The sequence below is a fragment of the Apium graveolens genome, chromosome 7 (genome assembly GCF_009905375.1).
Source record: "Apium graveolens cultivar Ventura chromosome 7, ASM990537v1, whole genome shotgun sequence".
Taxonomy (NCBI): Eukaryota; Viridiplantae; Streptophyta; class Magnoliopsida; order Apiales; family Apiaceae; genus Apium; species Apium graveolens.
The window spans coordinates 29,802,861-29,829,390 of NC_133653.1; the positions used below are offsets into that span (position 1 = coordinate 29,802,861).

Below are 26,530 nucleotides of genomic sequence, written 5' to 3' on the forward strand. Positions count from 1 at the left end.
GGTGAGCAACTCTGATTTTGAAGGAGATATTGAGCGAGAGGATCCACACCGTCATCTAGAAAATTTTATGCATATGTATGGTTCATTCAAAATCACTGGAGTGAATGCTGACCAAATTCATCTTCACATGTTCCCTTCCTCTATAAAGGGAAGAGCTTTGGAATGGTTTCAACAACTTCCAGATACTATAGTTGCTACTTGGGAAAGTCTCTCGACCGAGTTTTTGTCAAAATACTGTCCTTCTACAAATGAGGGCAATCATCATAAGTTTTAAGACGAAACCAGGTGAAGGCTTATATCAGGCATGAGAGAGATACAAGTCATTATTAAGAAAATATCCATATCATGGATATTCATAATTGATGCCTCTGAGTACTATTTATGGGTCCTTTAATAAAAAAGTTCGTTTGAGTTTGGATATGGCAGCTGGAGGATATTTTAAGAAATCACTAGTAACCAAGGTAAAAGCACTTCTCGAGCAACTAGCCGCAAATAACTATGAGTTGGCACCTAGTTGTGCGAACTCAGTAAAATCAGCACAAGATACTGAGATGATGAACTTTCTTACTCTTAAGTTGGATGTTCTGACTCAAGATGTATGTGGACAAAGGGCCAATGTTAATGCAACATCTACTCCCGTGAGAGAATACAATGCTTATGGTGTTGATCAATATTCATATGCTCAATTTTCCGAGGAAGCATCTTTTATTCAAGGAAGACAATCTTGGCATGTGGAAAATAATCCTTATTACAATCCATATCAAAGGTCGAACAACAATCTTTGACAACAACAACCATGTTCAAAATCCAACATATGTAGTTCTAAGACAGAATCAACCTCTAGGTTTTCAGCAGCAACATCAATATCAACTTCCTCTTACAGAAAAGAAGGAACCTGCTAATTGGGCAGTTGCACTCAAAAAAATGATACAAGGAACCACTGGGGGCTTTGCAAATATAGAGACTAAATTTGAAAAGGTTGAGTCAAGGATTGATCAGATGGCGTCATCTCAAAAGATGTTGGAATCTCAAATTGGCCAAATTACAAATAAGGGTGTTGTTCGTGAACAAGGAGCACATCCTAGTCAACCCGATGTGAATGTCAAAGAACAATGCAAGGCTATCACTTTGAGGAGTGGAAGAGAACTACCAGAAATTGTGACTTCAACACTTAAAGGTGAGATTTTTCCTCATAAGAAGAGAAAAACACATCAATCTAGTGTGGAGATTTCCGAAAGTGTTGACGACGAACCAAAAAAGGAGAAGGCCACACATAAAGCTACGATGAAACCATACATCCCTCAAATTCCTTTTCCACAAAGGCTGGAAAATTGTAAGTTAGAGAAGCAGTATGAAAAGTTTTTTAAGATGTTTTGTGAGATTCATATTAACATTCCGTTTGCTGATCTATTGGCTCTCATGCCCCTTTATGTGAAATTTATGAAGGAGGTAATGTACAATAGGAAGAAGTTTGAGGAGGTAAAAATAATCACTCTTAACGAAGAATGTAGTTATGTTATTCAACACATAATTCCTCCTAAACTGAAGGATCCTGGAAGTTTTACTTTTCCATGCACCCTTGGTGAAATCAGAATTAAAAAATCCTTGTGTGATCTTGGAACTAGTGTGAGTTTAATGCCACACTCTATTTACAAAAGACTTGGGTTGGGAGAGTTAAAGAAGACAAGAATTTCACTGCAGCTTGCAGATGTATCAATAAAGTATCCACTAGGTGTACTTGAAGATGTTTTGGTAAAGGTGGATAAATTTGTTATTCCATGTGATTTTTTTGTGTTAGAGATGAATGAGGAGGTTGATATTCCAATTATTTTGGGAACCATTCTTGGAAACTACGGGAACCAATATTGATGTGAAAACTAGTAAGCTTACATTAAATGTGGGAGAAAAAAAGTTAATTTTGATCTTAATCAAGCTATGAAAGGGTTATCAGTTGAAACCGAGTGCTATGCCATGTATGTTAGGGAAGAATTTATGAAAGAAGTCAATGATCATGCTCGTGGGGTGAAAGCTAAAATTGACAAAAACTTTTCTCTTGTACATGAATTTCAAGATGTAACACAACAGATATTACAGTTGGACCATTAGAGATGGTTTAGAGATATCCACCATAAAATAAAAGAATCACATGCGTCGAGCTAACGACGTTAAACAAGCGCTTCTTGGGAGGAGACAACCCATGAATGCTGTAAATAAATATATGTCTATATATTATTAGTGTGTGAGTAAGTTTAATATTGAATGTTACTTCCAACAGCATGACACTTTTGTTTTTTTATTATTACAGGACTTGAGCTTGGAATTTTAACATCTGATAGTTTTTGGAAATTGAGCATGACCACGCTATTTCTCCGCATATCATGCACATAACTAACTACTTATTTTTGGAAAACTAGCATGTGCATGCTACCTACTAGCACGCCCAGGATCATCACACCGTCCATGTCTGCAAATTTTTTACAATTTGGCATGTTCATGCCGATAAATGCGTGTTCATGCAAACAACGCCCTCATGTAGTTCATACAGTTCATACAACATGCTCAAGCTCCTCATGGTTCAAGCAATAGCGCAACACTCTCATGCCACCTACCAGCGTGTTCATGCTCCTCAGGTATCAAGTGATTATAATATTTCTATGAATTGGCATGATCATGCCAATTACTAAGCGTGTTCATGCACCTATCTAGTACTTCCATGTACTGCACAACATGCTCATGCTCCTCACAAGTCATGCAGCGACTGATTTTTTTTGAAGATATGGCATGTTCATGCCAATTACGCAGCCTGTTCATGCTAACACCAATAATGTTTTGACAATTTCAGTTACCTTCTTGTTCCTCTTGCGCTTCCTGTGCCATCACCTGCAACCAGAAGAAGCCTGCAATCCAACAACCAGCTACCATTATGTTTGATCCAAGATGAAACCTTAGTGCATGATACTTTGTGCTATATATATATATATATCAAAACAAATCTAAGCTATTATCACACAAGAAATTGATAAAAAAGTTCGTGTCTCTGATGCTCCATGATCTCAGTGTTTGAAATGGCCTCCTTTTCGTATAGTATTATATCTACATGTTTGTGTGTATATATGTTAGGTCACACACACTGTAGAAGGGGGTTGAATACAGTGTTTACTACAATCAAATCGAATATAAGAACTCAAGTAACTGAACACAGATTTTATTCAACACAATAAACTCTGTTACAAAGAACTGTTCTCTCTCAGTGATGAACAAATTATCACGAGAGCTTCTAGGGTTACAAAGAATAATATCCTCGAATAAGATAACACATATAGTGTAAACCCTATATCTGTGTTTATATACTACACAGTTAGAAGATAATCTTCTAATTGATATCGAATATATTTCTGCTTCCTAATATATATCAATCAGTTATCTTTTCTTCCAAGTATTCTATTCTTCATAGAATTCTTCTCCATGCATATCTCTTTCTTGTTTTAGCTCGATCTTCTTTCCTTTCAATCAGCCGCCTTCCTTATCTGAACGTCTCCTTAAGTCCTGATATTATCTCCTGATAAATATCTCCTGATAACTTAAGTTATGACAACTTAAGTTCTGATATCTTAAGTCCTGACTTCAGTATAAGTACTGATTTCCAGTTAAGTAATGATTTGTCCTGTTAAGTAAGATCTGAAAACTAAACACAAATCATCATTAGACATGACATCACAAATATATCTAACAATGTCCCCCAACTTGTAAATTAGCATAATATACAAGTTCAACAGATATTTAATGATGTCAAAAACATTAAGTACAAATGCATGAGAATTTGACTAGATAACTATAACTTACAATCCTTATAGCTTTACCATCCCCAAAGTCTGATTTCAGCTTCAGTCTGTATATCCTTCAGAATTTAAGCAGTTGTAGATCTTTGACTTGGCTTCAATTTCTGATCTATTTGATGTCAGGAGTTGTTCTGAGATAGTTCTTCAACAAACATCTCTCATCATATTCAAGTTCATTGACCATCCTCTTTTTAGCATTTTTCAGTTCAACTGTATCTTCACCAGTTTGAAAGATAGCAGCCCTGAGATCATTTATTTTAGCTTTTCTTATATCGTGATCCAGTCTGATTATAAAGGCTTCATCAGACTCCAGATTGAATTCAAGTCCCTTAATACCAGAAAATGTAGTGATGATCTTTGCGGTATTAGGCTTCATTTCAACAATTTGTCCACTATGAGATCTGTACTTAGGACAGTATGGGTTGTCAGACTTTACAGAGTAAAGCATCTTCTGTCTTTGAATATTTGATTTTAAATAACCTGCAGCACCATCTGTTGATCTGTTTTTCACTTGAAGTAGAAGTAGAACATGTTCCAGTTCTTCAAAATACTTCAATGGAATAGCATTTTTCCTAATATGGAATACCCTCCCATATGTCATAAAGTATAACATAACATCTTCTTTCAAAATAGAGTGGTAAACCATTTGTACATATTCAAGTTGATTCAATCTCTCAGGAGTTGTACCAACTCCTGGTTCACTCAAGGAAGTTGGATCATTGGTAGTATTGTTTACTCTCTTCTCTTTAGAACTACCCAATCCTGATTTGTCTCTTGCTTCCTTTCCTGTAACAACTCTTGCTTCAAAACCACTTGATGTAGTCTTTAAAGGTTGAGTCTGTTGAACTTTGGTAAAACCAGGTAGTAACATCCTTGAAGGTTTAACATGAGCAATGTCATAGGTTTCCTTTTCTTTATCTTCTGATATCAAAGCCAACTTGAGCTATGTCAGAGGTTGCTTGCTTCACTGTTATATCAGAATTTACTAAGTCATGATCTTGAACAATATGAGCTCTGTCAGAGGTTGTTTCAATATCCTTTTTCTTCAAAATCAGACTAGCATCTACATCAGATTTTATCTCCAGATCCATGATTGGCATATATACCTTTACAGGTTCATCAATTTTTTCTTTGCCCTTGGATCTTGGATCTACCCCCATTTGTCATTTGGCTTTGGTTGTCTCAGAAATTGTCTTCTCCTTAATCACAATACCCTTAGGTTTTGGAAGGTTCTTTTCAACAACAGAAGCTTTAGACTTGGAGTTAAAATTTTTTGCTTTAAGTCTAGCTTCTTCTTCCTTTAGACTTTCAAAGTCCATTCCTGGATTTTCTTTGAGAAATAATCTCTTTGAAATTTCTTCATCAAGCTCCAGATGTCCAGTAGAACTTATCATTTTACCAGTATCAGAACTTATTCTTCTCTCAGTATTAGAACTTGATCTCTGTATAGAAGTTTCAGATGTCTTTGATGAAGAACCTTTGCCTTGACCATGACCTCTACCCATTTCAGAGTTTCCCTGGTCATTATTTCCATCATCCTTACCCTTCAGTACTTGACTAGGTTTGTATTTGGACTTAATCACTTTCTCCCCCTTTTTCGCATCAGCAGGTAAAAGAAGAGAGACAAGCAATTCCACTGAGGATTGGATCTCATTGAGTTGAGTTTGCTGAGAAGCTTGATTCTTTAGAATTTCAGAAATTTGATCTTGTTGCTTCTCCTGAGTCTTTTCAATATACCCAATTCGGTCAAAGGCTGGTTTGAAAAATCTGAGATTCTTGAATTTTGTTCACCTTGTCATGAGTTATTGAGTGTTGACCTTGAAGGTGCCTTGTACTCAATGCAGTAACTCTAAGCTGTGCCTTGAAATTATTATTTATCAGCATTTCATCAGCTTTAGCAAGGTGCTCAGCAAGAATTTTTTCATTAGGAACAAAAGTAACTTTGTTCCACTCCTTAGTCCACTCCTTTCCTCTAGGAGTTTCACTCCAAGGTACTGGTGCATCCTCTCTAACAAACTTCTTGATCAAATAAGCTTTGTTAACTATTTGTTGAGGTGCATGTCCTGAAGGACCAGCTCCATCAACATCTACATTTGTAGCAGCTTCACCAGTAATTTCAGCATTGTCAGCATCAGAACATACAGAGTCTGCAGTATCAGCATCCTCTGATAAAATAACAGTATGGGAGGCTATAGAGGCTTCAACATCATCCTCTAAATTCTGATCTGCAACTAAGTTCTGATCAACATCCAAATTTTGATGCCCGCCTAAAATCTGATCTTCATCATCTAGATTCAGAACTGGTGTTGATGGAATATCAGCATTCAAAATTGGTGTTGTTGGTGGAGTGAGTTGAGTTGGTGGAGCTTCCAAGTATAGAACCTCAGGCACAACCAAGTTATGTATGTCTATGTCAGCACTTGTACCTGGGTCTTCAATATGTACTGGATTATTGATAGGAGACACAGGAACTCTGTCCTGAGAAGTTTCTTGAACTTGAGTTGGTGACAGTGGTGGTGTAGATTCAGTGGCTTTAGCAAATTCTGGTTGTACAGAAGGAAGAGATTCAATCACAATTGGTTCTGTTGGGATCAGAGATTCCTGACCCCCTTCCTTAGCTGCTGCTTCCTCATCTTCTGAATCTGAATCAACTGTGTCCCTGTGAGCTCTTTGTTTCTTCACTTTCTTCAAGGGAGGAGATACTGTGGGAGCTTTATCATCAGAATTTATCTTTCTAAGCCTTTTGAGGGGACTAGAACTCCCAATTTCAGTATCTTTCTGATAAGTGATCTTCTCAGCTTCTACAATAACAGGTTCTGATAGGGGAACCTGTTCCTCATTATCTGACTCATCTCTCAGAATAATTCTCCTTCTCTTCTACTGAGATTGAGGTATAGTCTTTGTCCTCTTGGGTTTGGAAGATGAAGGCTTCACCAGATGTGCTGAAGGTTGAGGTTGAGAAGTTTGAGGTTGGTGAGAGATGGTATGTTCTGATGGCTGTTGTGTTGGCTGTGATGTGTTGGTGGGTTAAACATCAAGGTAAATAGATGTGTATGTTTGGGGATCAACATTTACTAAGATTTGTTTTACAGACTGAGGAATCTGTAAGGGTCTCAGCACTTGTTTCTTATTGTCAGCATTTAACAAATCATTAAAAGCCCTTTTTGCAAGCTTAAAGGGTGGAATTAAATCACTGGCAGGTTGGGGTTCATTACAACAGAAAGCATATATAAGCTAACAGAATCTAGCAAAGTATACTGCATTCCTATCCTTTGTCATCCTATCCCCTATGAAACCTAGCACAACACTTGCAAAATCAAAATGAGTTTGATGAATAAGGGCATACCCGATTTGCTGACTCATGATAGGAATAGCATCAATGTTGGAGCATTTATTGGCGAATTCCTTAGTGATACAATAAAAGAAAAAGCTCCATTCCTTTCTGATATTTGATCTTTTCAGTTGACCCAGTTTTCCCAAACCTTTCTCATAGCCCAGTCTGGCCATAAGCTGCTGTAAGACAGGATCCTCCACTGTTGAGAATGTGCAACCTTAAGGTAAGTGGAGAGCTTTACGAACTGCTCCAGGAGTAACCATATGCTCGACATCTCTTGATGTGAAAAAAATACTTGGAGTACCAGTAGCACCACCATCATCAAAAAGCCCAGTTCGCCAAAATGTCAGCACTTGTTGGCTTGAAATAGTTCGAGGTTGGGTCAAAGCATACCCAATCTCACTATAGGCTAATAAATCTTGTACAAAGTACAGATCTGATGGAGCTTCAACCTTGTTCAAGATTGCAACATAGTTATTTGGTACAAACTTGGCTCCATCAACAATTAAATCCTTGGGCGCCATCAGAAATAAGAGAGAATTTAGTTTGCCTGAAAGGTGTTTGGTGAAATGTCTGTATAGAAACCATCAGAAAATGTGAGAGAGAATAAGAAAAGAAAGAGAGTGAGTAGAATAAAAATGAACATAAAATATTTGAAAATCTTTTATCTCGTTTACTTAGACACCCCACGTGACAGCAGTTAATGAGTAGTGGAATAGACTTTTACACCTGTCAGCCATGCAACAGTTAAGGCAAAAGTTAATGGTCATGGTAAATAAGTAATGATTACTTTGCACGTTCAGTTTTAAAAAAAAACTGTTCCCACTAAACAAATGATTATTACTGCTTTAACTCACATAAACCAATATTCTGAAAAAATATAACCGTTCAAGTAATGACCAAAAATAAACCAAGTAAATAAATACTGTCACGTAAGCATCAGAACTTGATTATTATCATAATTTAAAGTCATCAGAATATGGCTCCTTAACTCGAAAGGTGAATGTTTATTCCTGTAATTCTTCACATAAATACTGATATGAGTACATCAGAACTTAATCATCAGAACTTCTATCAGAACTTGTCCTCAGAATTTATGCAACTAACACTTAAACTGTTCATCTAAAACAACATTGATCACCACAATAATTTTCATCAATCATAAGGAGTGTAAGTGTGTGCATTTAGCTAAATATCAGACAAAGAGTAAAGTCTGATTCACTTCAGTACATCTTAGAAATAAGGCATAACTAAGAACTTTGCTCAAAATCTGTCATTATTCTGAAGTCTACTATAGAATGAGTTCATGCATGAGTCCACCTCAACTGTTTTGTGCTTATTTTATGCATCTTTTGAAATTCCTTTTTACAGTGGCTTCTCAGTGTAAGTGAGTCACGACTGATTATCAGAATTTATGCTGTTATTAGAGTATTTTTCCAGTAATCAGAGAATGTGAAAAGTCACCAAGAAAATTTATTTTGCTTTTCTAATGCATATTACTTAATACCAGCAATGCACTTAGGTGTTCCCTTCCACATTTTTACTCTAGATCTCAAAGGAGTACCTGATATTTATTTCTTTTCTTTTTCTTTTTCTTTTGATAAGTGAGGTTTATCAGCACTTAGTACATCCATAAGATTTACCAACATCAGAACCTAACAGATAAGAAGCACTATTCTAGTTTTTGACTTAGTAATAAGATATATAAAGTAAACATAACTAAGCTCAATATCAAAATTTGCTAGTGTTAAAAGATTTCCACATAAACAATTACTTCATACATGGGATCATCAGTATGTTAAAGACTACTAAGTCAGCATCTAGCACAGTTATTCTCATTGGATTGAATAGTCACAGAAACATTCATATCACTATCAGAGTTTAGAAATTCACATCAGACAACAATTAATACTTAGAAAATTTCAATTTAAGCACAGAATACACAAAGATAGTAATATTTGTAAATACTGATCATAAAGTCTGATGTATCATAACATAAACTAAGAAGATTTAGAGAAAGAACCTGAACCCATTCCAAGTTCATTTACCAATCTTGTAAAAGTAGCTTCACATAGTGGTTTTGTGAACATATTTGCTAGTTGTTGATCTGTTGGAACAAAATGCAATTCCACTGTACCTTCCATCACATGCTCCCTTATGAAATGGTACCTAATGTTGATGTGCTTTGTCATTGAATGTTGAACTGGATTACCTGTCATAGCAATAGCACTTTGATTATCACAGTAAATAGGGATTTTAGAATATATTAACCCATAATCCAGTAATTGATTCTTCATCCAAAGAATCTGTGCACAACAGCTTCCTGCAGTAATGTATTCTGCTTCTGCAGTTGATGTGGAAATTGACTTTTGTTTCTTGCTAAACCAAGAAACCAATCTGCCTCCAAGAAATTGGCAGCTTCCACTTGTGCTTTTCCTGTCAATTTTGCATCCTGCAAAAACTGCATCAGAGTAACCTATTAGCTTAAAGTATGATTCTCTAGGATACCACAATCCTAGATCAACTGTACCATTTAAGTACTTGAAAATTCTTTTCACAGCTGTTAAGTGAGGTTCTCTTGGATCTGCTTGAAATCTTGCACAAAGACAGGTAGCATACATGATATCAGGTCTACTTGTAGTTAGATAGAGTAGTGAGCCAATCATACCTCTATAATCAGTAATATCTACTAATGTACTAGTATCCTTATCCAATTTTGTTGTAGTGTCCATAGGAGTGGATGCACTTGAACAATCTTGCATTCCAAACTTCTTCAACAAATTTCTTGTGTACTTAGATTGACAAATAAAAGTTCCTTCTTCATTCTGCTTGACTTGAATTCCCAGAAAATAGCTATGTTCTCCCATCATACTCATTTGATATCTTGACTACATTAACTTGGCAAACTTCTTACAAAGTCTGTCATTTGTAGAACCAAAAATGATATCATCAAGATATATCTGCACCAAAAGTAAGTCCTTTCCATGGTTGAGATAAAATAATGTTTTTTCAATAGTCCCTCTGTTAAATCCACTTTCCAGAAGAAACTGAGCTGAGGTCTCATACCATGCTCTTGGAGCTTGCTTAAGGCCATAAAGTGCTTTATCAAGTCTGTAGACATGATGAGGAAATTTTGAATCTACAAAACCTGGAGGTTGTTCAATATATACTTTTTCTTCCAATTATCCATTAAGAAAAGCACTTTTTACATCCATTTGAAAGACTGTAAACTTTTTGTGAGCATCATAAGCCAAAAATATCCTTATGGCTTCCAATCTAGCAACTGGTGCAAATGTTTCATCATAATCAATTCCCTCCTGTTGAGAATATCCTTTTGCAACCAGCCTTGCTTTATTCCTTGTAATTATACCATCACTATCAGTTTTGTTTCTGAACACCCACTTTGTACCAACAATAGATCTGTTATTTAGTCTTGGCACTAGGGTCCAGACTTTATTTCTTTCAAATTCATTTAACTCTTCCTGCATTGCTTGCACCTAATTAGCATCTTGAAGAGCTTCTTCCACTTTCTTTGGTTCAGTCTGAGAAAGAAAAGAGTGATAGAGAAATTTATTTAATGTTGATATTCTAGTTCTAATACCTGCTTCAGGATCTCCAATGATCAAGTCAGGGGTATGTGCTTTAGTCCACTTCTTTCCAGATGGAATATTATCTCTAGAACTGGATGCTCCCCCATGATCCATGCTGTTTCCATCAACATTATCTGATGCTCCCCCTGAAATTATGCTCTCTGAGTTGGATTCTTCATCATTTGAGTTTCCAGAATTATTAGAACATGAATTTCCAGAATTATCAGAACTTGATGAATCAGAACTTGAAGAGCCTGTTCTAGATTCTGATGCTTCTTGAGATGTGGTTTGATCTTCAAGATGCTCCCCCTGCACAGGTGCATTTTCCTTTGGCGTAGTTACCATAGTTTCAATAACATCAGAGTTTAACCCATCAGAGTTTTCAGTATAAGGATTTAGACTGTCAGGATTTTGACTGTCAGGATTTACAGTATTAGAATTTAAAACTTCATTCTCAAATCTCAGCTGATCCTGATCATTGAAATCTTCAAGTCCTGTAATCTTCTTATCATCAAAAGAGACATTGATATATTCCATTACAACCCTTGTTCTTAAATTGTAGACTCTGAAGGCTTTTGTAGAAAGTGGATATCCAACAAAAATTCCTTCATCAACTTTTAGATCAAATTTGGATAGCTGTTCAGGATGAGTCTTAAGAACAAAACACTTGCATCCAAATACATGAAAATACTTCAGATTTGGCTTCTTTTTCTTCACCATCTCATATGGTGTCTTTCCATGCTTGTTGATAAGTGTTGCATTCTGAGTAAAACAAGCAGTCTGCACAGCTTCAGCCCAAAAATAGGTTGGTAACTTTGCTTCATCAAGCATAGTCCGTGCAACTTCAATAAGAGTTCTATTCTTTCTTTCAATAACTCCATATTGCTTTGGAGTTCCAGGAGCAGAAAATTCCTGCTTGATTCCATGGTCTTTGCAGAATTCTTCCATAATCAAATTCTTGAACTCAGTGCCATTATCACTTCTTATTATTTTCACAGAGTCTTTAACCAATTTATCCAGTTGTTTGACATGATCAATCAAGATAGATGCAGTTCCACTTTTTGTGTGCAAGAAATACGCCCATGTGTATCTGGTGAACTCATCCACTATGACCATAACATATTTCTTCTTTACAATAGACATGACATTCACTGGACCAAATAGATCAACATGTAGTAGGTGATAAGACTCAAGAATTGAAGATTCAGTCTTGCTCTTGAATGAAGATTTTCTTTGTTTTGCCTTTTGACAGGAATCACAAAGGCCATCAGGAGAAAATACTGATTTTGGCAGCCCTCTCACAAGATCTTTCTTGACAAGTTCGTTTATATTGTTAAAATTTAAATGAGAGAGTTTCTTATGCCAATTCCAGCTTTCTTCAATTGATGCTCTGCTTAACAGACAGATTGCAGAACCATCAGAACTTGTTGAAAGCTTGGCTTCATAAATGTTACATTGCCTGTATCCTTTCAGAACAATTTTTCTTGTAGATTTGCTTACAACTTCACAGTGTTCTTCAAAGAAATCCACATGATAACCTCTGTCACAGATTTGACTAACACTCAGCAGATTGTGTTTAAGTCCTGAGACTAGAGCTACTTTTTCAATGATGACATTCCCAAGATTGATATTGCCATATCCCAAAGTTTTTCCCATGTTGGCATCTCGATAAGAAACACCTGGGCCAGCCTTCTCCACAAAGTCTGATAGCAGGGCTTTATTTCCAGTCATATGTCCTGAACATCCACTGTCCAGAACTAGGATGATTTTCCTGTTGCCCTACAATCACAAAGACCACTAATGATTAGTTTTAAGGACCCAGACTTGCTTGGATCCTTTGGCCTTATTAAGTTTGTTAACATTTGCGGTGGATTTAAAATCAGAGTTTATGTTAACAATTTTCTTATCAGAATTTACAGTATCAGACTTTGCATCAGAACTTACACTAGAAGGAACAATACTAACTTTCTTTAAAGAAGGTTTTATTTGATAGTAATCATAGTACAAACTATGATATTTCTTACAAGTATAAATGGAATGCCATAAACTACCACAATGAAAACAAGGATTTTGTGGCCTATATCTAACAGACTGACTCTTAACTCCTGATTTTGAAGGTAAGGAGTTTATGTTCTTATTCTTCCTGTAAAAAGAAGCCAGATGGTTAAAATTTCCACAGTTATAACATTTCTTTCTAGGAGCACTAGGAACAGGCTTATAATCATTGCTTTTATTCACACCTTCCTTTCCATTCCCATTTTTCCTAGGTGGCTTTACCTTGTTTACATTCTTAACATCTTTCAGCTTATGCTTAAGCTGCTTCTTTGTCATCAAGCCTATGTTAACTTCAGTTGGCTTATTCTATTTTGGTTTGTCAGAAGTTAATTTCTCTTTAACTTCTGATTTATCAGTATCAGACTTTATAGCTACAAACTTAACAGGATTTACCTTTGGCCTTTGTTTAACAACTATAGGCTCAATTTCTACAGTTCCTTTATTATTCTTATCATCTCCATAACCTAAGCCCTCTTTCCAATTTCCACTACTTAACAAATTCTGAGTTGTTCTGCCTGAGTTAGTCCAAGTCCTAAAAAATCTCTCTTTCCTTTTCTAACTCAATTTTTTGAGATTCATTCATTTTAAGCACTTCATCTCTAACATAGAAAGCATCATCTCTATATTTCTGAGTTTGATGGAACATAACTAACTCTTTTTCTAAATAATCATTCATCTTTTTATAAACAAGATTTTCAGAAGTTAATCTTTCACATGTTAAAGTTTGATCTCTATAACTAATGAACATGGTCTTAAAATATCTTCTCAACTCAGTAATATCATCAGTATGAAAAGCATAAGTTGTTTGAGGTACCTTTAACTCAACAACTTCAGAACTGCTATCAACATTTGCCATCAAGGCATAGTTCACCTCACTTTCAGAATCTGAAGTGTTTGTCCAGCTTTTCTTCTTTGTGACAAGAACCTTGCCTTTGTCACTTTTCCTTTCTTGCAATCAGGAGATATGTGGCCTTTCTCACCACAGTTGTAGCATTTGACATTTGAGTAATCTCCTCCGTCAGACTTTCCTCCTTTGCCTTCAGATTTTCTGAAACCTTTCTTATCAGAACTTGCACCTTTCCTGGAAAACTTCTTTCCCCTTCTGAATTTCCTATAAGCTATCTTTGGTACAAACTTTGCTGGCTGATCTGCAACTACAACAGAGAGCTTGGTTGGCTTATGTGGTCCTTCATTAATTCTGTCATGGTATTCTGGATCTGTAGCTTCCAGAAACATAGTCATCCTCGCTTTCCATATGGAATAGTCAGAAGGTTTCAGTATGGGAACCCTAATAGTCTCATATCGATTATGGATTTGAGTTTTTGGAGTTTCTTCAGTTTTGGTGGGCTTGGTTGGAGTTTTCTCTTCTTCAGACATGATTGTTTTGGATCTTTACTGTATATGTGTTAACAGACTGCTCTGATACCACTTGTTAGGTCACACACACTGTAGAAGGGGGTTGAATACAGTGTTTACTACAATCAAATCGAATATAAGAACTCAAGTAATAGAACACATATTTTATTAAACACAATAAACTCTGTTACAAAGAACTGTTCTCTCTCAGTGATGAACAAATTATCACGAGAGCTGCTAGGGTTACAAAGAATAATATCCTCGAATAAGATAACACATATAGTATAAACCATATGTCTGTGTTTATATACTACACAGTTACAAGATAATCTTCTAATTGATATTGAATATAATTCTGCTTCCTAATATATATCAATCAGTTATCTTTTCTTCCAAGTATTCTATTCTTCATAGAATTCTTCTCCATGCATATCTCTTTCTTGTTTTAGCTCGATCTTCTTTCCTTTCAATCAGCCGCCTTCCTTATCTGAACGTCTCCTTAAGTCCTGATATTATCTCCTGATAAATATCTCCTGATAACTTAAGTTCTGACAACTTAAGTTCTGATATCCTAAGTCCCGACTTCAGTATAAGTACTGATTTCCAGTTAAGTACTGATTTGTCCTGTTAAGTAAGATCTGAAAACTAAACACAAATCATCATTAGACATGACATCACAAATATATCTAACAATATATATATATATATATTTCTTTCTTCTTTTTTAAAGATTATTAGTTCGTATCACTTATTATTATTATTATTATTATTATTATTATTATTATTATTATTATTATTATTATTATTATAATTATTATTATTATTTGTTTTTGTATTCTTATATTATATATTTATATATATAATATTTATTTTTTATTTTATTTATTTCTCCAATTCTTTTCAATTTTTTTAATGTATAATAATATTATATTATATGTTATTATTTGTATATAATTTTTAATAATACTATATATTTGCATATATAAAATTTGTTTTCGATTGGTAATGTATAATTATTTTATTTAGTTTAGGTGTATGTTTTGTATAGATATTAGGTTATAAGAGGCATTCTATGAAGAAAAAAATATATTTATGAACGTATCAAAACAATACAAAAACATAGCAGGTTGCGCAAGAAAAGAAGCAAGCGATGTTGCTTGTAATATACATGAATTTTAGATAATAATAATAATAATAATAATAATAATAATAATAATAAAATTTGATTTACAAGATAATTTGATATAAGTATAAATTACTAATTAGAAAAGAAGTAGGTAACTTGTACACACATACACACACACACACACACATACACACACACATATATATATATATATAAAGTTAACCCTAATATTAAGATAAGAAAATTAAGCTTCACAACGGAGAAGAGAGTGCGTGAAACTAAGAGAAACTAATCAGGGGAGAGAGATTGTTGTTAGGAATATGTTGTGAACTTGATGATAAGTTAAACAAAATACTTTAGTAGATTTAACTTAGTGAAAATTGTAGCTCTCTACGAATGTTCTATCATAGTCCCGAAGGATGACAATTAGACATCCATCGAGAGTGAAGCTTATGTAACAAATAAGTATTGTAGCACATTCCTTCAAACAACATGTTTTAGTCTAGTAGATGCTGTAGGATTCTCTAAGTCATGTTGACTACTAGATAGATATGCAGGATAGGTTGGCTAATTGTAAATATGAGATGTCTTGTAATTTTGTATAAGTGAAATAGAGTCAAGTGACAGATAGACTCCCGACGGATGATCTACAAGGCTCCCGACGGATGATCAACATATTCCCGACGGATGTTCAACTTAATCCCGACGGATGATAATATTCAAATAGCTGTTGATAGTGACAACACAGTCACATGCGTTGGGTGTTTGCAAAAGGAATGTGGCAGCCTGTTAAGCAGGATTTTGAGAACAAAGAAGTATTACCATTTCCATGCAAATGTGAAGATTTTCAAAGATGCTGGAATAGAGTAGCGAAGCAACATGGAGTTAGACTAGATATATTTTGTTTTATTATCTTGTCTTACTCTCATGTAACTTGGTGATATATAAACCAAGAGTAGCACGTAGAACAATTAACAAAGAAAATACATTCCTCGGAGAAATAGAAAAAGCTGTACTTGTTAATAATTTCTCTGTAGTTTGTTTGTTCAACTTGTAAAGCAGTTGTGAGTTATTCAAAGCTTCACAGAGTTCTTAATATGATATATATTTATATATCTCTGGTGGATACATTCAAATCCACTAGAAAGTTGTAAGGCCTTATGTTTTATTACTTAGTGTTTTGATTTCCATTATTCTTTCATTCCGCATTACTGCAAATCAAACACTATTATATATATCAACTTAGAACAATTTTAAAAATCTCAATAAGAAGCCAGAATTACATTCAACCTCCCTTCTGTAATTCTTGTTGTATTGTTAGGGAATAATAATTGGTATCACAACAAGCTCTTGAAGTACAAAGAGTGTAAAAATCACAACAATCAACAAAGATGAACAAGAAGGATGTTGAAGTGAAGATCCATTTCTGGACAAAGATAATTATCACCACTGGAAGGTGAAGATGCACCTACATCTACTTTACCAAGGCCTATGTGTACTGCATCGAGAGAGGTCCTCATGTACCAATGAGAGCTGCAACTGGCAATGAAACATCAGTCCCAAAACCCAGGTATGAATGGTCTGATCCTGACATTGAGCAAGCCAGAAAAGATAAGAAGGCCATGAACATTCTGTTTAATGGTGTTGATGGTGATATGTTTGACAACATCATTAAATGTAAAACAGTCAGAGAGGTTTGGGACACAATACAGATTATTTGTGATAGTACTGAGCAAGTGAGGGAGAACAAGATGCAGCTCCTGATTCAACAATATGAGCATTTTCACTGTAAAGAAAGTGAATCACTCACTGATATATTTAGTAGATTTCAAAATCTACTAAATGCTTTGAAGGTGCATGGAAGAGTCTATCAAACAAAAGACTCTAACCTCAAGTTCCTTAGATCTCTTCCAAAGGAGTGGAAGCCAATGACAGTCTCATTAAGAAATTCACAGGATTACAAGAAGTTCACCTTGGAGAGATGTATGGCATCTTGAAAACCTATGAGCTTGAAATAGAGCAAGATGAAAGAATGGAGAAAGGAAGGAAGAAAGGAGGGTCCATAGCACTGGTTGCCGAGTTAGAGAAGGAGAAAGAGATGAAGGTGGAAGCTGTCGAGTCTACATCAAAGGTTTATGAAAGCAAGTGTAAAGGGCTGGTAGCTGAGAATGAAGATCAGTTGAGCCAATATGACATGGATGATCTTGATGAGCATCTAGCATTCTTATCCAGGAGATTTGTCAAGCTCAAATTCAAGAAGAATTTTGGAGCAGCCAAGCCAAATAGAAACATGGTTGATAAGTCAAAATTCAAGTGTTTCAAATGTGGTTTGGCAGGTCATTTTGCTAGTGAGTGTATAACACCCTCCAAATCCGGGGTATAGATTTGGGGCATTATTAACAACAATTACCAACTATACCTGCACAAGCGGAATATAAATATAATAATTACCCCGAACTATCACTACTCAGGATCTTTTAAGGGTTGAGTTTGAAAACAAGAATCATGCACTACACTTTATTACAAACCCAACTAAATAAAACCTGTCTCAAGAACTCCCTTTGTTGCAAAACTTTATTCTATCTACAGTTGCACTACACAATCTTTTATTCAAACTACACAAAACTTTTATTCAACCCAACATTACTACTTATCCTGCTACACCTGATCTGGCACTTCAAAACTCTCTTCGGGAATAGGAAGGAACACTCTTGGTATAAGAGGGTCCCGCTGCTTGACTCGCTTCTTGACTATGCGGGTCCTGATGGGTTTCATTCTCTACCTTAACTGTAAAACAATAGGAGTGACAATAAAAGAAATGAGCCAAAATTGCTCAACAAGCCTGCAACAATATATATATTATAAAGAGAGAGAAATAAGTGAACCAATAAGCTGCTGGTTTTAAACAACCATCTGTATCTGTATATGATAATAATTTGCCAACACTGGCGAGTGCCAAATGAACAAGACTGGAACAAGAACCAACATATGCACTATAACCTGCTGATCAGTCAGAATATAGTGCGGATCTATACCTAACTGCATAGACCCAACCAACATTAGGAGTACTCAGGCAACTATGGCCTATTAAATAATGGTCTGGGTAAAACCCAGCCCGTAAAGTAACCATCCAGTCCAAGGCTTAGCATCCGGAATAATCAGAATGCTATTGATATATCCCAACACCAGGATATACCAGACTATATGTAACAAGGGTAAAGGAATTGAAATATGAACAGGGAATTCAATAAATTGGGTAAATCAAGAATTGAAATGAAACTGGAACAAGTAATAATAAATGGACAACAGTGTATATGAACAATGATTATCAAAGAGAATTGATATGATAGAAAAGAAATATAATTCACTATTCTGAATTTAGAATAGGGGAAAAACTTGCCTTGCGCGTACTTAACCTGGTTTAACTCACTGCCTTCTGACCCTAGCTTGCTCTGCCTTGCTAACACTGAACAAATCATGGAAAGATAGGTGTTTAGATAATTTACTACATACGTGTATCTTGAATTGATATCACGCAACCTTATCAGTCTACCCATGTGTTTCTATCTGACTCGCATATATATATATACATACATTTATACAGCACATCTATTCACATAATCACATAAAGCACGTAGCACGTAAAGCACATAATTAATTTCTAGATTTATAATTATTTTTAGAATCAATTCTAGGCTTATACCTGTATTACTAGTCTTATCTGATTTTATTATAATTTTTCGGGATTTATTCAGCTCAATTATACCCTTACTAGGACCTACGAACTATCAATTATCACCAAACCATTTTCTTTCAGAAGAAATTATAACTTACAACTATTTTTATTGGATTCGTCTCATTTTTCTGAGTCCAGGGGTTTTCGTTTCGCTCGAATCAGACTAACGGTTGAATTATTATGAATTAAACAAGATTTAATTAATTAATAATTAATTATAAATAATTAATTATAATTAAACAATCCTTAATTATATTTTTAAATAATTAATTAATAATTATTATATTTTAAAATAATTAATCCCTAATTATTAGGAATTATTATTATTTATTACAAATTATTATTACTTATTCGATCAGCTCGATTATTTACAAATAATCAATCAACTTAATTAACCGATACGCTATTTATCGAATAACTAAGAATTACTCGAATTATAAATCACTTAACGATTAATCACTCGTATAACTACGAGCTACTCGCAATTCTCGCATAACTATCGAATCGCTATTATTACTATACCTATACGATTAATTAATCACTTGATTATCTATATTTAATTATTAGATACGAATAATTATTACGATATTCTTCGAACAATTATCGGTCGAATAATAATTCTAATTATCGAATCCCTACTCGCATAAATACGAGTTACTCGTAATATTAACTAATTATCGGATTATTAATCATATTATTCGATTACTTATTTATTAATTAATTACCTAATAATTAATTAATTATCTAATTATTAATTAATTACCTAATTATTAATTAATTAGATAACTAATAAATAATGAGATAAATAATTACATAATTAATTACATAATTAAATTCGAATTTCTAAATTAATAAAATAATTTAGAAATTAATTGTAATATTTTTCAGAATTTAAAACTAATTTGTAATTGATTTTTAGAATTATTAAAAACTGATTCTGATTTCCTAAAATATAACTAATTAATTAAATAAATCAGAAACACAATAACAGGTACATGGTTAGGGTTTTCAGGATCAAACCCGGGTCGAAACCGGGTTGGAAACCGGGTCGACGCCGGGTTGAACATGAACACGCCGGCCGGCTGCCTGAACTCGGCACCGGCGGCGAAAACTCCGGCGAACCAAAACGCAGGCAAACCCCTTGATTTCGACCCCGTTTTTCATCGTTTTTCCACCCCCGTGACCTCTCCTCCCTACTCGTTGCCACAGCACCCCGAACCACGCCTTCCTTGCCGTTCCTGGCCGCCCGTCGACCCGTCGCCGGCGTCCCTCCGGCCAAAACACGATCACCCAAATTCGTATACCAAACTTCGAAAAACTTATACCAAATCAAAGCCACACTCCACTATAATCATTCCCAATCATCATATTAATTCAACAATCTTTAGAAATTAGTAAAAATGAACTTGAAATTTTACCAAAACCCCTTAACTCGGGAATCATCTTCCCGGGGTTATACGAACTAATTTATTACACCAAATCACTCCTAGGACTGTGAATAAGCTATACAAATCATCAAAATCAACAAACAATTCCCGAATCATAAACCCTTAAATCTAGTATAAACCCTAGAAAAACAAATTGAAAATCGAGACTACAAAACATGAAATTGATGGTATGAATAGAAATTAGAGATCAAGAGGATCATTTTGGTTACTCACATGATTGAATTGGACAACAGAATCACCTTCAAATCTAGAGATTAATTCTGCAGTTGTTCTTCACCAACAAACTAATTTCTTGATTTTCTGAATTTTTAATAATAATTAACTAATTAATTAATAATAAAACAGCTATTTATAGTACTGAAAATAATACCCCTAAATAAAATTAAGGGTCTAATTACACTCCTAATAAAAATATGTGGCCCCAATTTTTATAATTTTTGGGGTATTAATATTGAATTTTTAAATATCCAATAAATACAAAATAAATACTAAAAATTCCCAAAAATTGTGAAAAATACAAAAATACAAAGAAAAATGATATATGATAATTTCATAATCATATAAAAATAAAAATGTGATTTTTGTGGGGGTTTTTGGTACCCGAAGGGGTCCGGAAAAGTCGTTTTTCGCGAAAAAGGTCAATTGGTAAAACGTCTAGGGGTTCAGAATAGCGATACGGTATAGGGCATTTTTGGCAAAATAGGGCCAATGATTTTGTTTGAAATACGGGCTTTTAAAACATAGTTTTGAGCTGTACAGGTTTTGATATAATATATATAACTGACGATAGAACGCTCAATAAATATCCAAAACACGTTTGGATCAAAACAACCAACACATAACACATAGCAGTCAGGGTTCAACAACTTAACACATTTAATCACATAATAATACACATAATTTATTATTATTATAATATAATACAAGCGTAATTCCTCGGTCGTTACAGAGTGTAGAAAGTTTGATTCCAGCAAAAAGAAGTTTGAGCCTGTTGATTATAAAGAGAAATACTTTGAGTTGCTCAAACAAAAGGAAAGGGCTTTCATTATACAGGAGAATGACTGGGCTGCAGATTGATTGGATGAAGATTAAGAAACAAGCTATGTCAATCTAGCCCTAATGGCCAAATCAGATGAAACAGAGACCAGTTCTTCAAGCAATCAGGTAATCACCACTAACCTAGCACATTTGTCTAAAGCTGAGTGTAATGATGCAATAAATGACATGTCTACTGAATTATATCACATGCGTGTTACACTTAAGTCCATCACTAAGGAAAATGCAAAAATTAAAGAAAACAATTTGTTTTTAAGTGAGAGGAATAATGTGCTAAAGTCTCAATTCATTGACTTTGAAAAATTAAGAATTGAGAGTAAAACTACTAAACATGAATTAACTGAGTCATTGAAGAAAGAATAGATTATGAAGAAGCAGCTTGAACGAGAATATGAAGCGATCAAGACATGGAAATCATCTAGAGATGGCCATGCTCAAATCACTAAAGTTCAAGGTATTAAGTCCTTTTGTGATGCAGCCTGGAAGAAGAGTAAAGAGTAGCGTGAGTCCAATTTGGTTGAAGGATTATCGACATATATGGACTCGACGGATGATAAAAATTATCCGTCGAGCAATCAAATGGATTATCCGTCGAAAGACAAGGAACCCCATCCGTCAGCTGAGAAAAAGCAAGTTAGCAAAGCCAAGCTAGCTAAGTTGGAGAAATATGGATCAGTTCATAAAAACTTTGTTTCAGGAGAATCAAGTCAAGTGAGGAAAGAAAATAAAGTTAATGTTGGGCATCTTTCTATCAAGCAATTGAATGACAGATTGGAAAAGATTGAGGTTAAAACAGATTCTAAAAAGAAAAACAATAGGAATGTGAAGGTAGGGATTGACAAACATAACAACTACACACCTGATAAATATGCACCAAGAAAAATCTGTATTAAGTATGGTAGTGTTAAACATTTGTCTGTATATTGCAAGCTTTCCATGCCTACTCCCATGTCTGCACCCTCTTCTTTTCCCAACATGACTGCCATGCCTATGAATGTTATGCCTGCACAGAATATGAATGCACAGTTTGCTAATATGCCATTTGCACCTAATCCTTATTATGCTGCATTTAGTATGCCTTAAATGCCATTTAACATGCCTTACTGGAATAACATGTTTGCAAATAGCATGCCTTTTCTTGTAAACCAAAATGTGCATGATAATTCTGTTTTAATGGCTGGTTTCAAAGGTTCAACTCAAATGACTAAGGATGAATCTGAAATTCCCAAGTCAAATGAGGTCAAACCTAAGAAACCAAAGAAGAAAGCTAACAAGGCAGGACCCAAGGAAACTTGGGTACAAAAATCAACTTGATTTGATTTTGATGTGTGCAGAGAAATAAAAAGAATCTTTGGTATCTGGATAGTGGTTGCTCAAGGCACATGACTGGAGATTCTACCCTGCTCATTGTGTTCAAGGAAAGAGCTGACCCAAGTATTACTTTTAGAGATGACAACAAGGGTTATACTATGAGATATGGCTTGATTTCAAAGGATAATGTCATCATTGAAGAGGTTTCCCTAGTGGATGAAGTCAAACATAATTTGTTGAGTATCATCCAACTTTGTGATAAGGGCAACTCAATCACTTTTAATTCTGAAGCCTGTGTTGTGACCAACAAAAAGAGCAACAAAGTGGTTCTCACTGGAGTGAGAAAAGGAAATGTGTACCTAGTTGATTTCAACTCATCAAATGCGGAATCAGTAACTTATCTTCTTAGCAAAGCAAGTCAAGATGAAAGTTGGCTATGGCACAAGAAGTTGTCCCATCTAAACTTCAAGATCATGAATGAGCTAGTCAAGAAAGAACTGGTTAGAGGTATTCCTCAAGTGGAGTTTACTAAGGATGGATTGTGTGATGCATGCCAGAAAGGAAAGCAGATTAAAGCATCTTTCAGAAAGAAGCTTGATTCAACAATTGAAGAACCTTTGCAACTGCTACACATGGATTTGTTTGGACCAGTCAATGTGTTGTCAATCTCTAGGAAAAGATATTGCCTAGTTATTGTAGATAATTTCTCAAAGTTCTCTTGGACATATTTCCTAAAATCCAAAGATGAAGCTAGTGAAATCATCATCAATCACATAAGGCAAGTCAACAATCATCCTGATTTCAAAGTAAGAAGAATCAGGAGTGACAATGGAACTGAGTTCAAGAATTTTGTGATGAGATCATTTTGTAAAGAGAATGGAATTATGCATGAGTTTTCTGCAGCTAGAACTCCACAACAAAATGGAGTGGTGGAAAGGAAAAACAGATCTTTTATTGAAGCTGCAAGGACAATGCTTGAAGAATCAAAGTTACCAACATATTTTTGGGCTGAAGCTATGAATACTGCATGCTACACTCAGAATATCTCTTTGGTTAATCAAGCCAAATGCATGACCCCTTATCAGTTGTTCAAGAATGGGAAACCAACTCTACATTTTCTTCATGTCTTTGGCTGCAAATATAACGACTCGTATATTTTCTATTAATTTAAAGTGCAATAATTGAATAATTAAATCAATAAACTATGTATATGGGTTCTGTCACCAGGTAATTGCTTTGTTATTATGTATATGTGATTACTAGTGTATGGGATTGGACTGCGTGGTTAATTAATGGGTTGTATGATTTTGTTTCGCTGATAAAAGTGATTTTATTATAGTTTTATTTCCATAAATATTTGGATTGTCTCTAAATTTTTTTTTATGGTTTTATAATTACATTAATTATTTTTGAGAATTTATAAAATTTAGAAATCAATATTTTATTGATTATTTATCCCTAAATGATTTTATGATTGTATTTATTAGTAAAATCAATCTTGAATTCAGAAATATTTCAAAAATTACGAAACTCATATTTATTTAAGTTTGGAATATTCCGGGAATTTTAAAATTATTTTGGAAATTTTTGGGATTATTTTCACCCACATGTTGATTCGTTTAACTGTTAAAAGAAGGTATAAATTATGTTTCATAAATTGCTTTAAAATTATGAAAACTACGTTTTTATTAACTTCGGAATATTTATACCCTTTTAAGACTATTTTCGTGATTTTCTGAATTTGTTTTAAGTGCAACTCGGTTAGTTAATTATGAATTTCGGGTACGAGATGTGTTTCAAAAATGCTTTAAAAATCATAAAAATTTTATTTTGTTAGTTTCGGGATTTTTAGAAAATTTTAAAACTAATTCGGTAATTTTCAGGTTAATTTTTACCCGTAGGTTTGTTCGCTATTTGCAAAGCACGAAATATTATGGGGCTTACAATAGAGTTCATGACACATGTCGTGATTTTATAACACTGCAGATACACGTGGCATCACCTCAGAATTTGTTTGCTGCTTATTGAATAAAATATATATATATAGAAAGGATAAAAACAAACAACACGCACAGGTATACCCCCTGTTCATCTGTCACATAATCTTTGCTCTCTCTCGTTTAATCCCTCACATCACTCTCATAACCATGTAATTCCTCTCGCCCTACTTTCCCTTCCCAACCCCGTTTTTCCTTTTCTTTCCGATTTCCATGTCTCTGGGTTCTGCAGCCGTTTTCCTCTCCGATTTCGGCCGCTGCCCCATCTCCGGTTGGCTCTGGTTTCTTAATCCGGTTTTGTCTGATTGTATATGCATATATAGATACATACATACGTATGTATGTGTGTTACAGTTGGGTATTGTTGCTGCGTTTCTTTCTTTTTCCCTGGTCTGGCTTCCTGTGTTGTTGATGCGTGTATCGTTTATGATGGCATATTTCTTGACTATTTTCTGATGAAGTAAAATGATGAATTCGAATGATTGTCTTGGTGATTTATTCGATTATTTTTTTAAAAAAAATTGAAGTAAATATTTTAGAAATTTACTCGATTTATTTGGTTTAATATTTCGAATAAATTACCGTAATTATTCATATTATATTCTGAAAGTTACAATTATCGGTGAAATTTGTGACAGAAACCTGACTTTATCGGGTACCCGCAAATTTTACCGCCGTCGGCGAGCCAACGGTAGACTGTAATGACGATGTTCTGAGTCCTAATATGAATATAAAATATAAAATGCGAATAGTAGTAATAATTAAATAATACCAGTGATTGGGATTTATGATTGTTGGCTTAATTGTTGGGTTGTTTGTTGATTGAGACGTCGAGTATGTTTCGACGGGTAGGCCAATAAACAGAGGAGGTGCTGCTCGATTTTTGAAAATTAAATTCACAAATATGGGAGCATATCCTATGATTATCGGAACTGCTAGTTGAGTTTATATGATTGTATAATTGTAAATATTGTACGAAACGTATTTGCGTGTCGTGATAAAGCATTTTACAAAATAGTTGACAACCCTATCTTCTGAATCGATAGCTGTATATAATTATCGGAAAAGGTTATTGAACGAAGTTGTGAATGCGAAACCTGATTGTCTGTTGTGGAGAAATATTTTACCAAAACCAATAACCCTAATGTCATAAAATTACGAGTATACGTATTTTCTAAAAGCGAACGCCGAACCGATTTTCGAGAATGTGAACCCTAATTTTTGCATGTAATATTATAATATGTATAATTACGAGTCGAGATTGTTATCGTTTGGGTAGGATTGATATCAAGGATATGTCAAGCATACCTAGACGTCTAACATAGAGTATTTCGACTCTGTAGGTTCTAGTCGAGAAACCGAAAGTGGATGTTGGGCTAAGGATAACCTAGTAGACAATCGACGAGCTCAGTAGGGTTTCAACCGAAGAACCTGAGTGTTGAAGTCGAATCCAAGGTGATCTAGTAAGGCGATAAATCCGAGCGTCCAAGTTAGTCTAAGGTCAATCAGTGATAGTTGTAAAGCTCTGTAAAGGCAAGTACCCCTGACCATTCTTTTATGGTTCAGTATATGTGAATAACTAATGTTTTAATCTTGTAATGGAACAGAAACCTTTTAAGTTACGTATCCCCTGTATTTGGAAATTTTGTTTAAAATTATGTTTTGGGGAAAAGTAACTTCTG

The 26,530-nt window shown here is 34.6% G+C and overlaps 1 protein-coding gene across 1 annotated transcript; it reads left to right on the forward strand.

The window, feature by feature from the left end:
• Positions 1-924: 924 nt before the first annotated feature.
• LOC141673459 (uncharacterized) lies at positions 925-1,869 on the forward strand. The gene has a single exon (XM_074480210.1). The coding sequence runs from the start codon at positions 925-927 to the stop codon at positions 1,867-1,869; it is 945 nt and encodes a 314-aa protein (XP_074336311.1).
• The last annotated feature ends 24,661 nt before the right edge of the window (positions 1,870-26,530 follow it).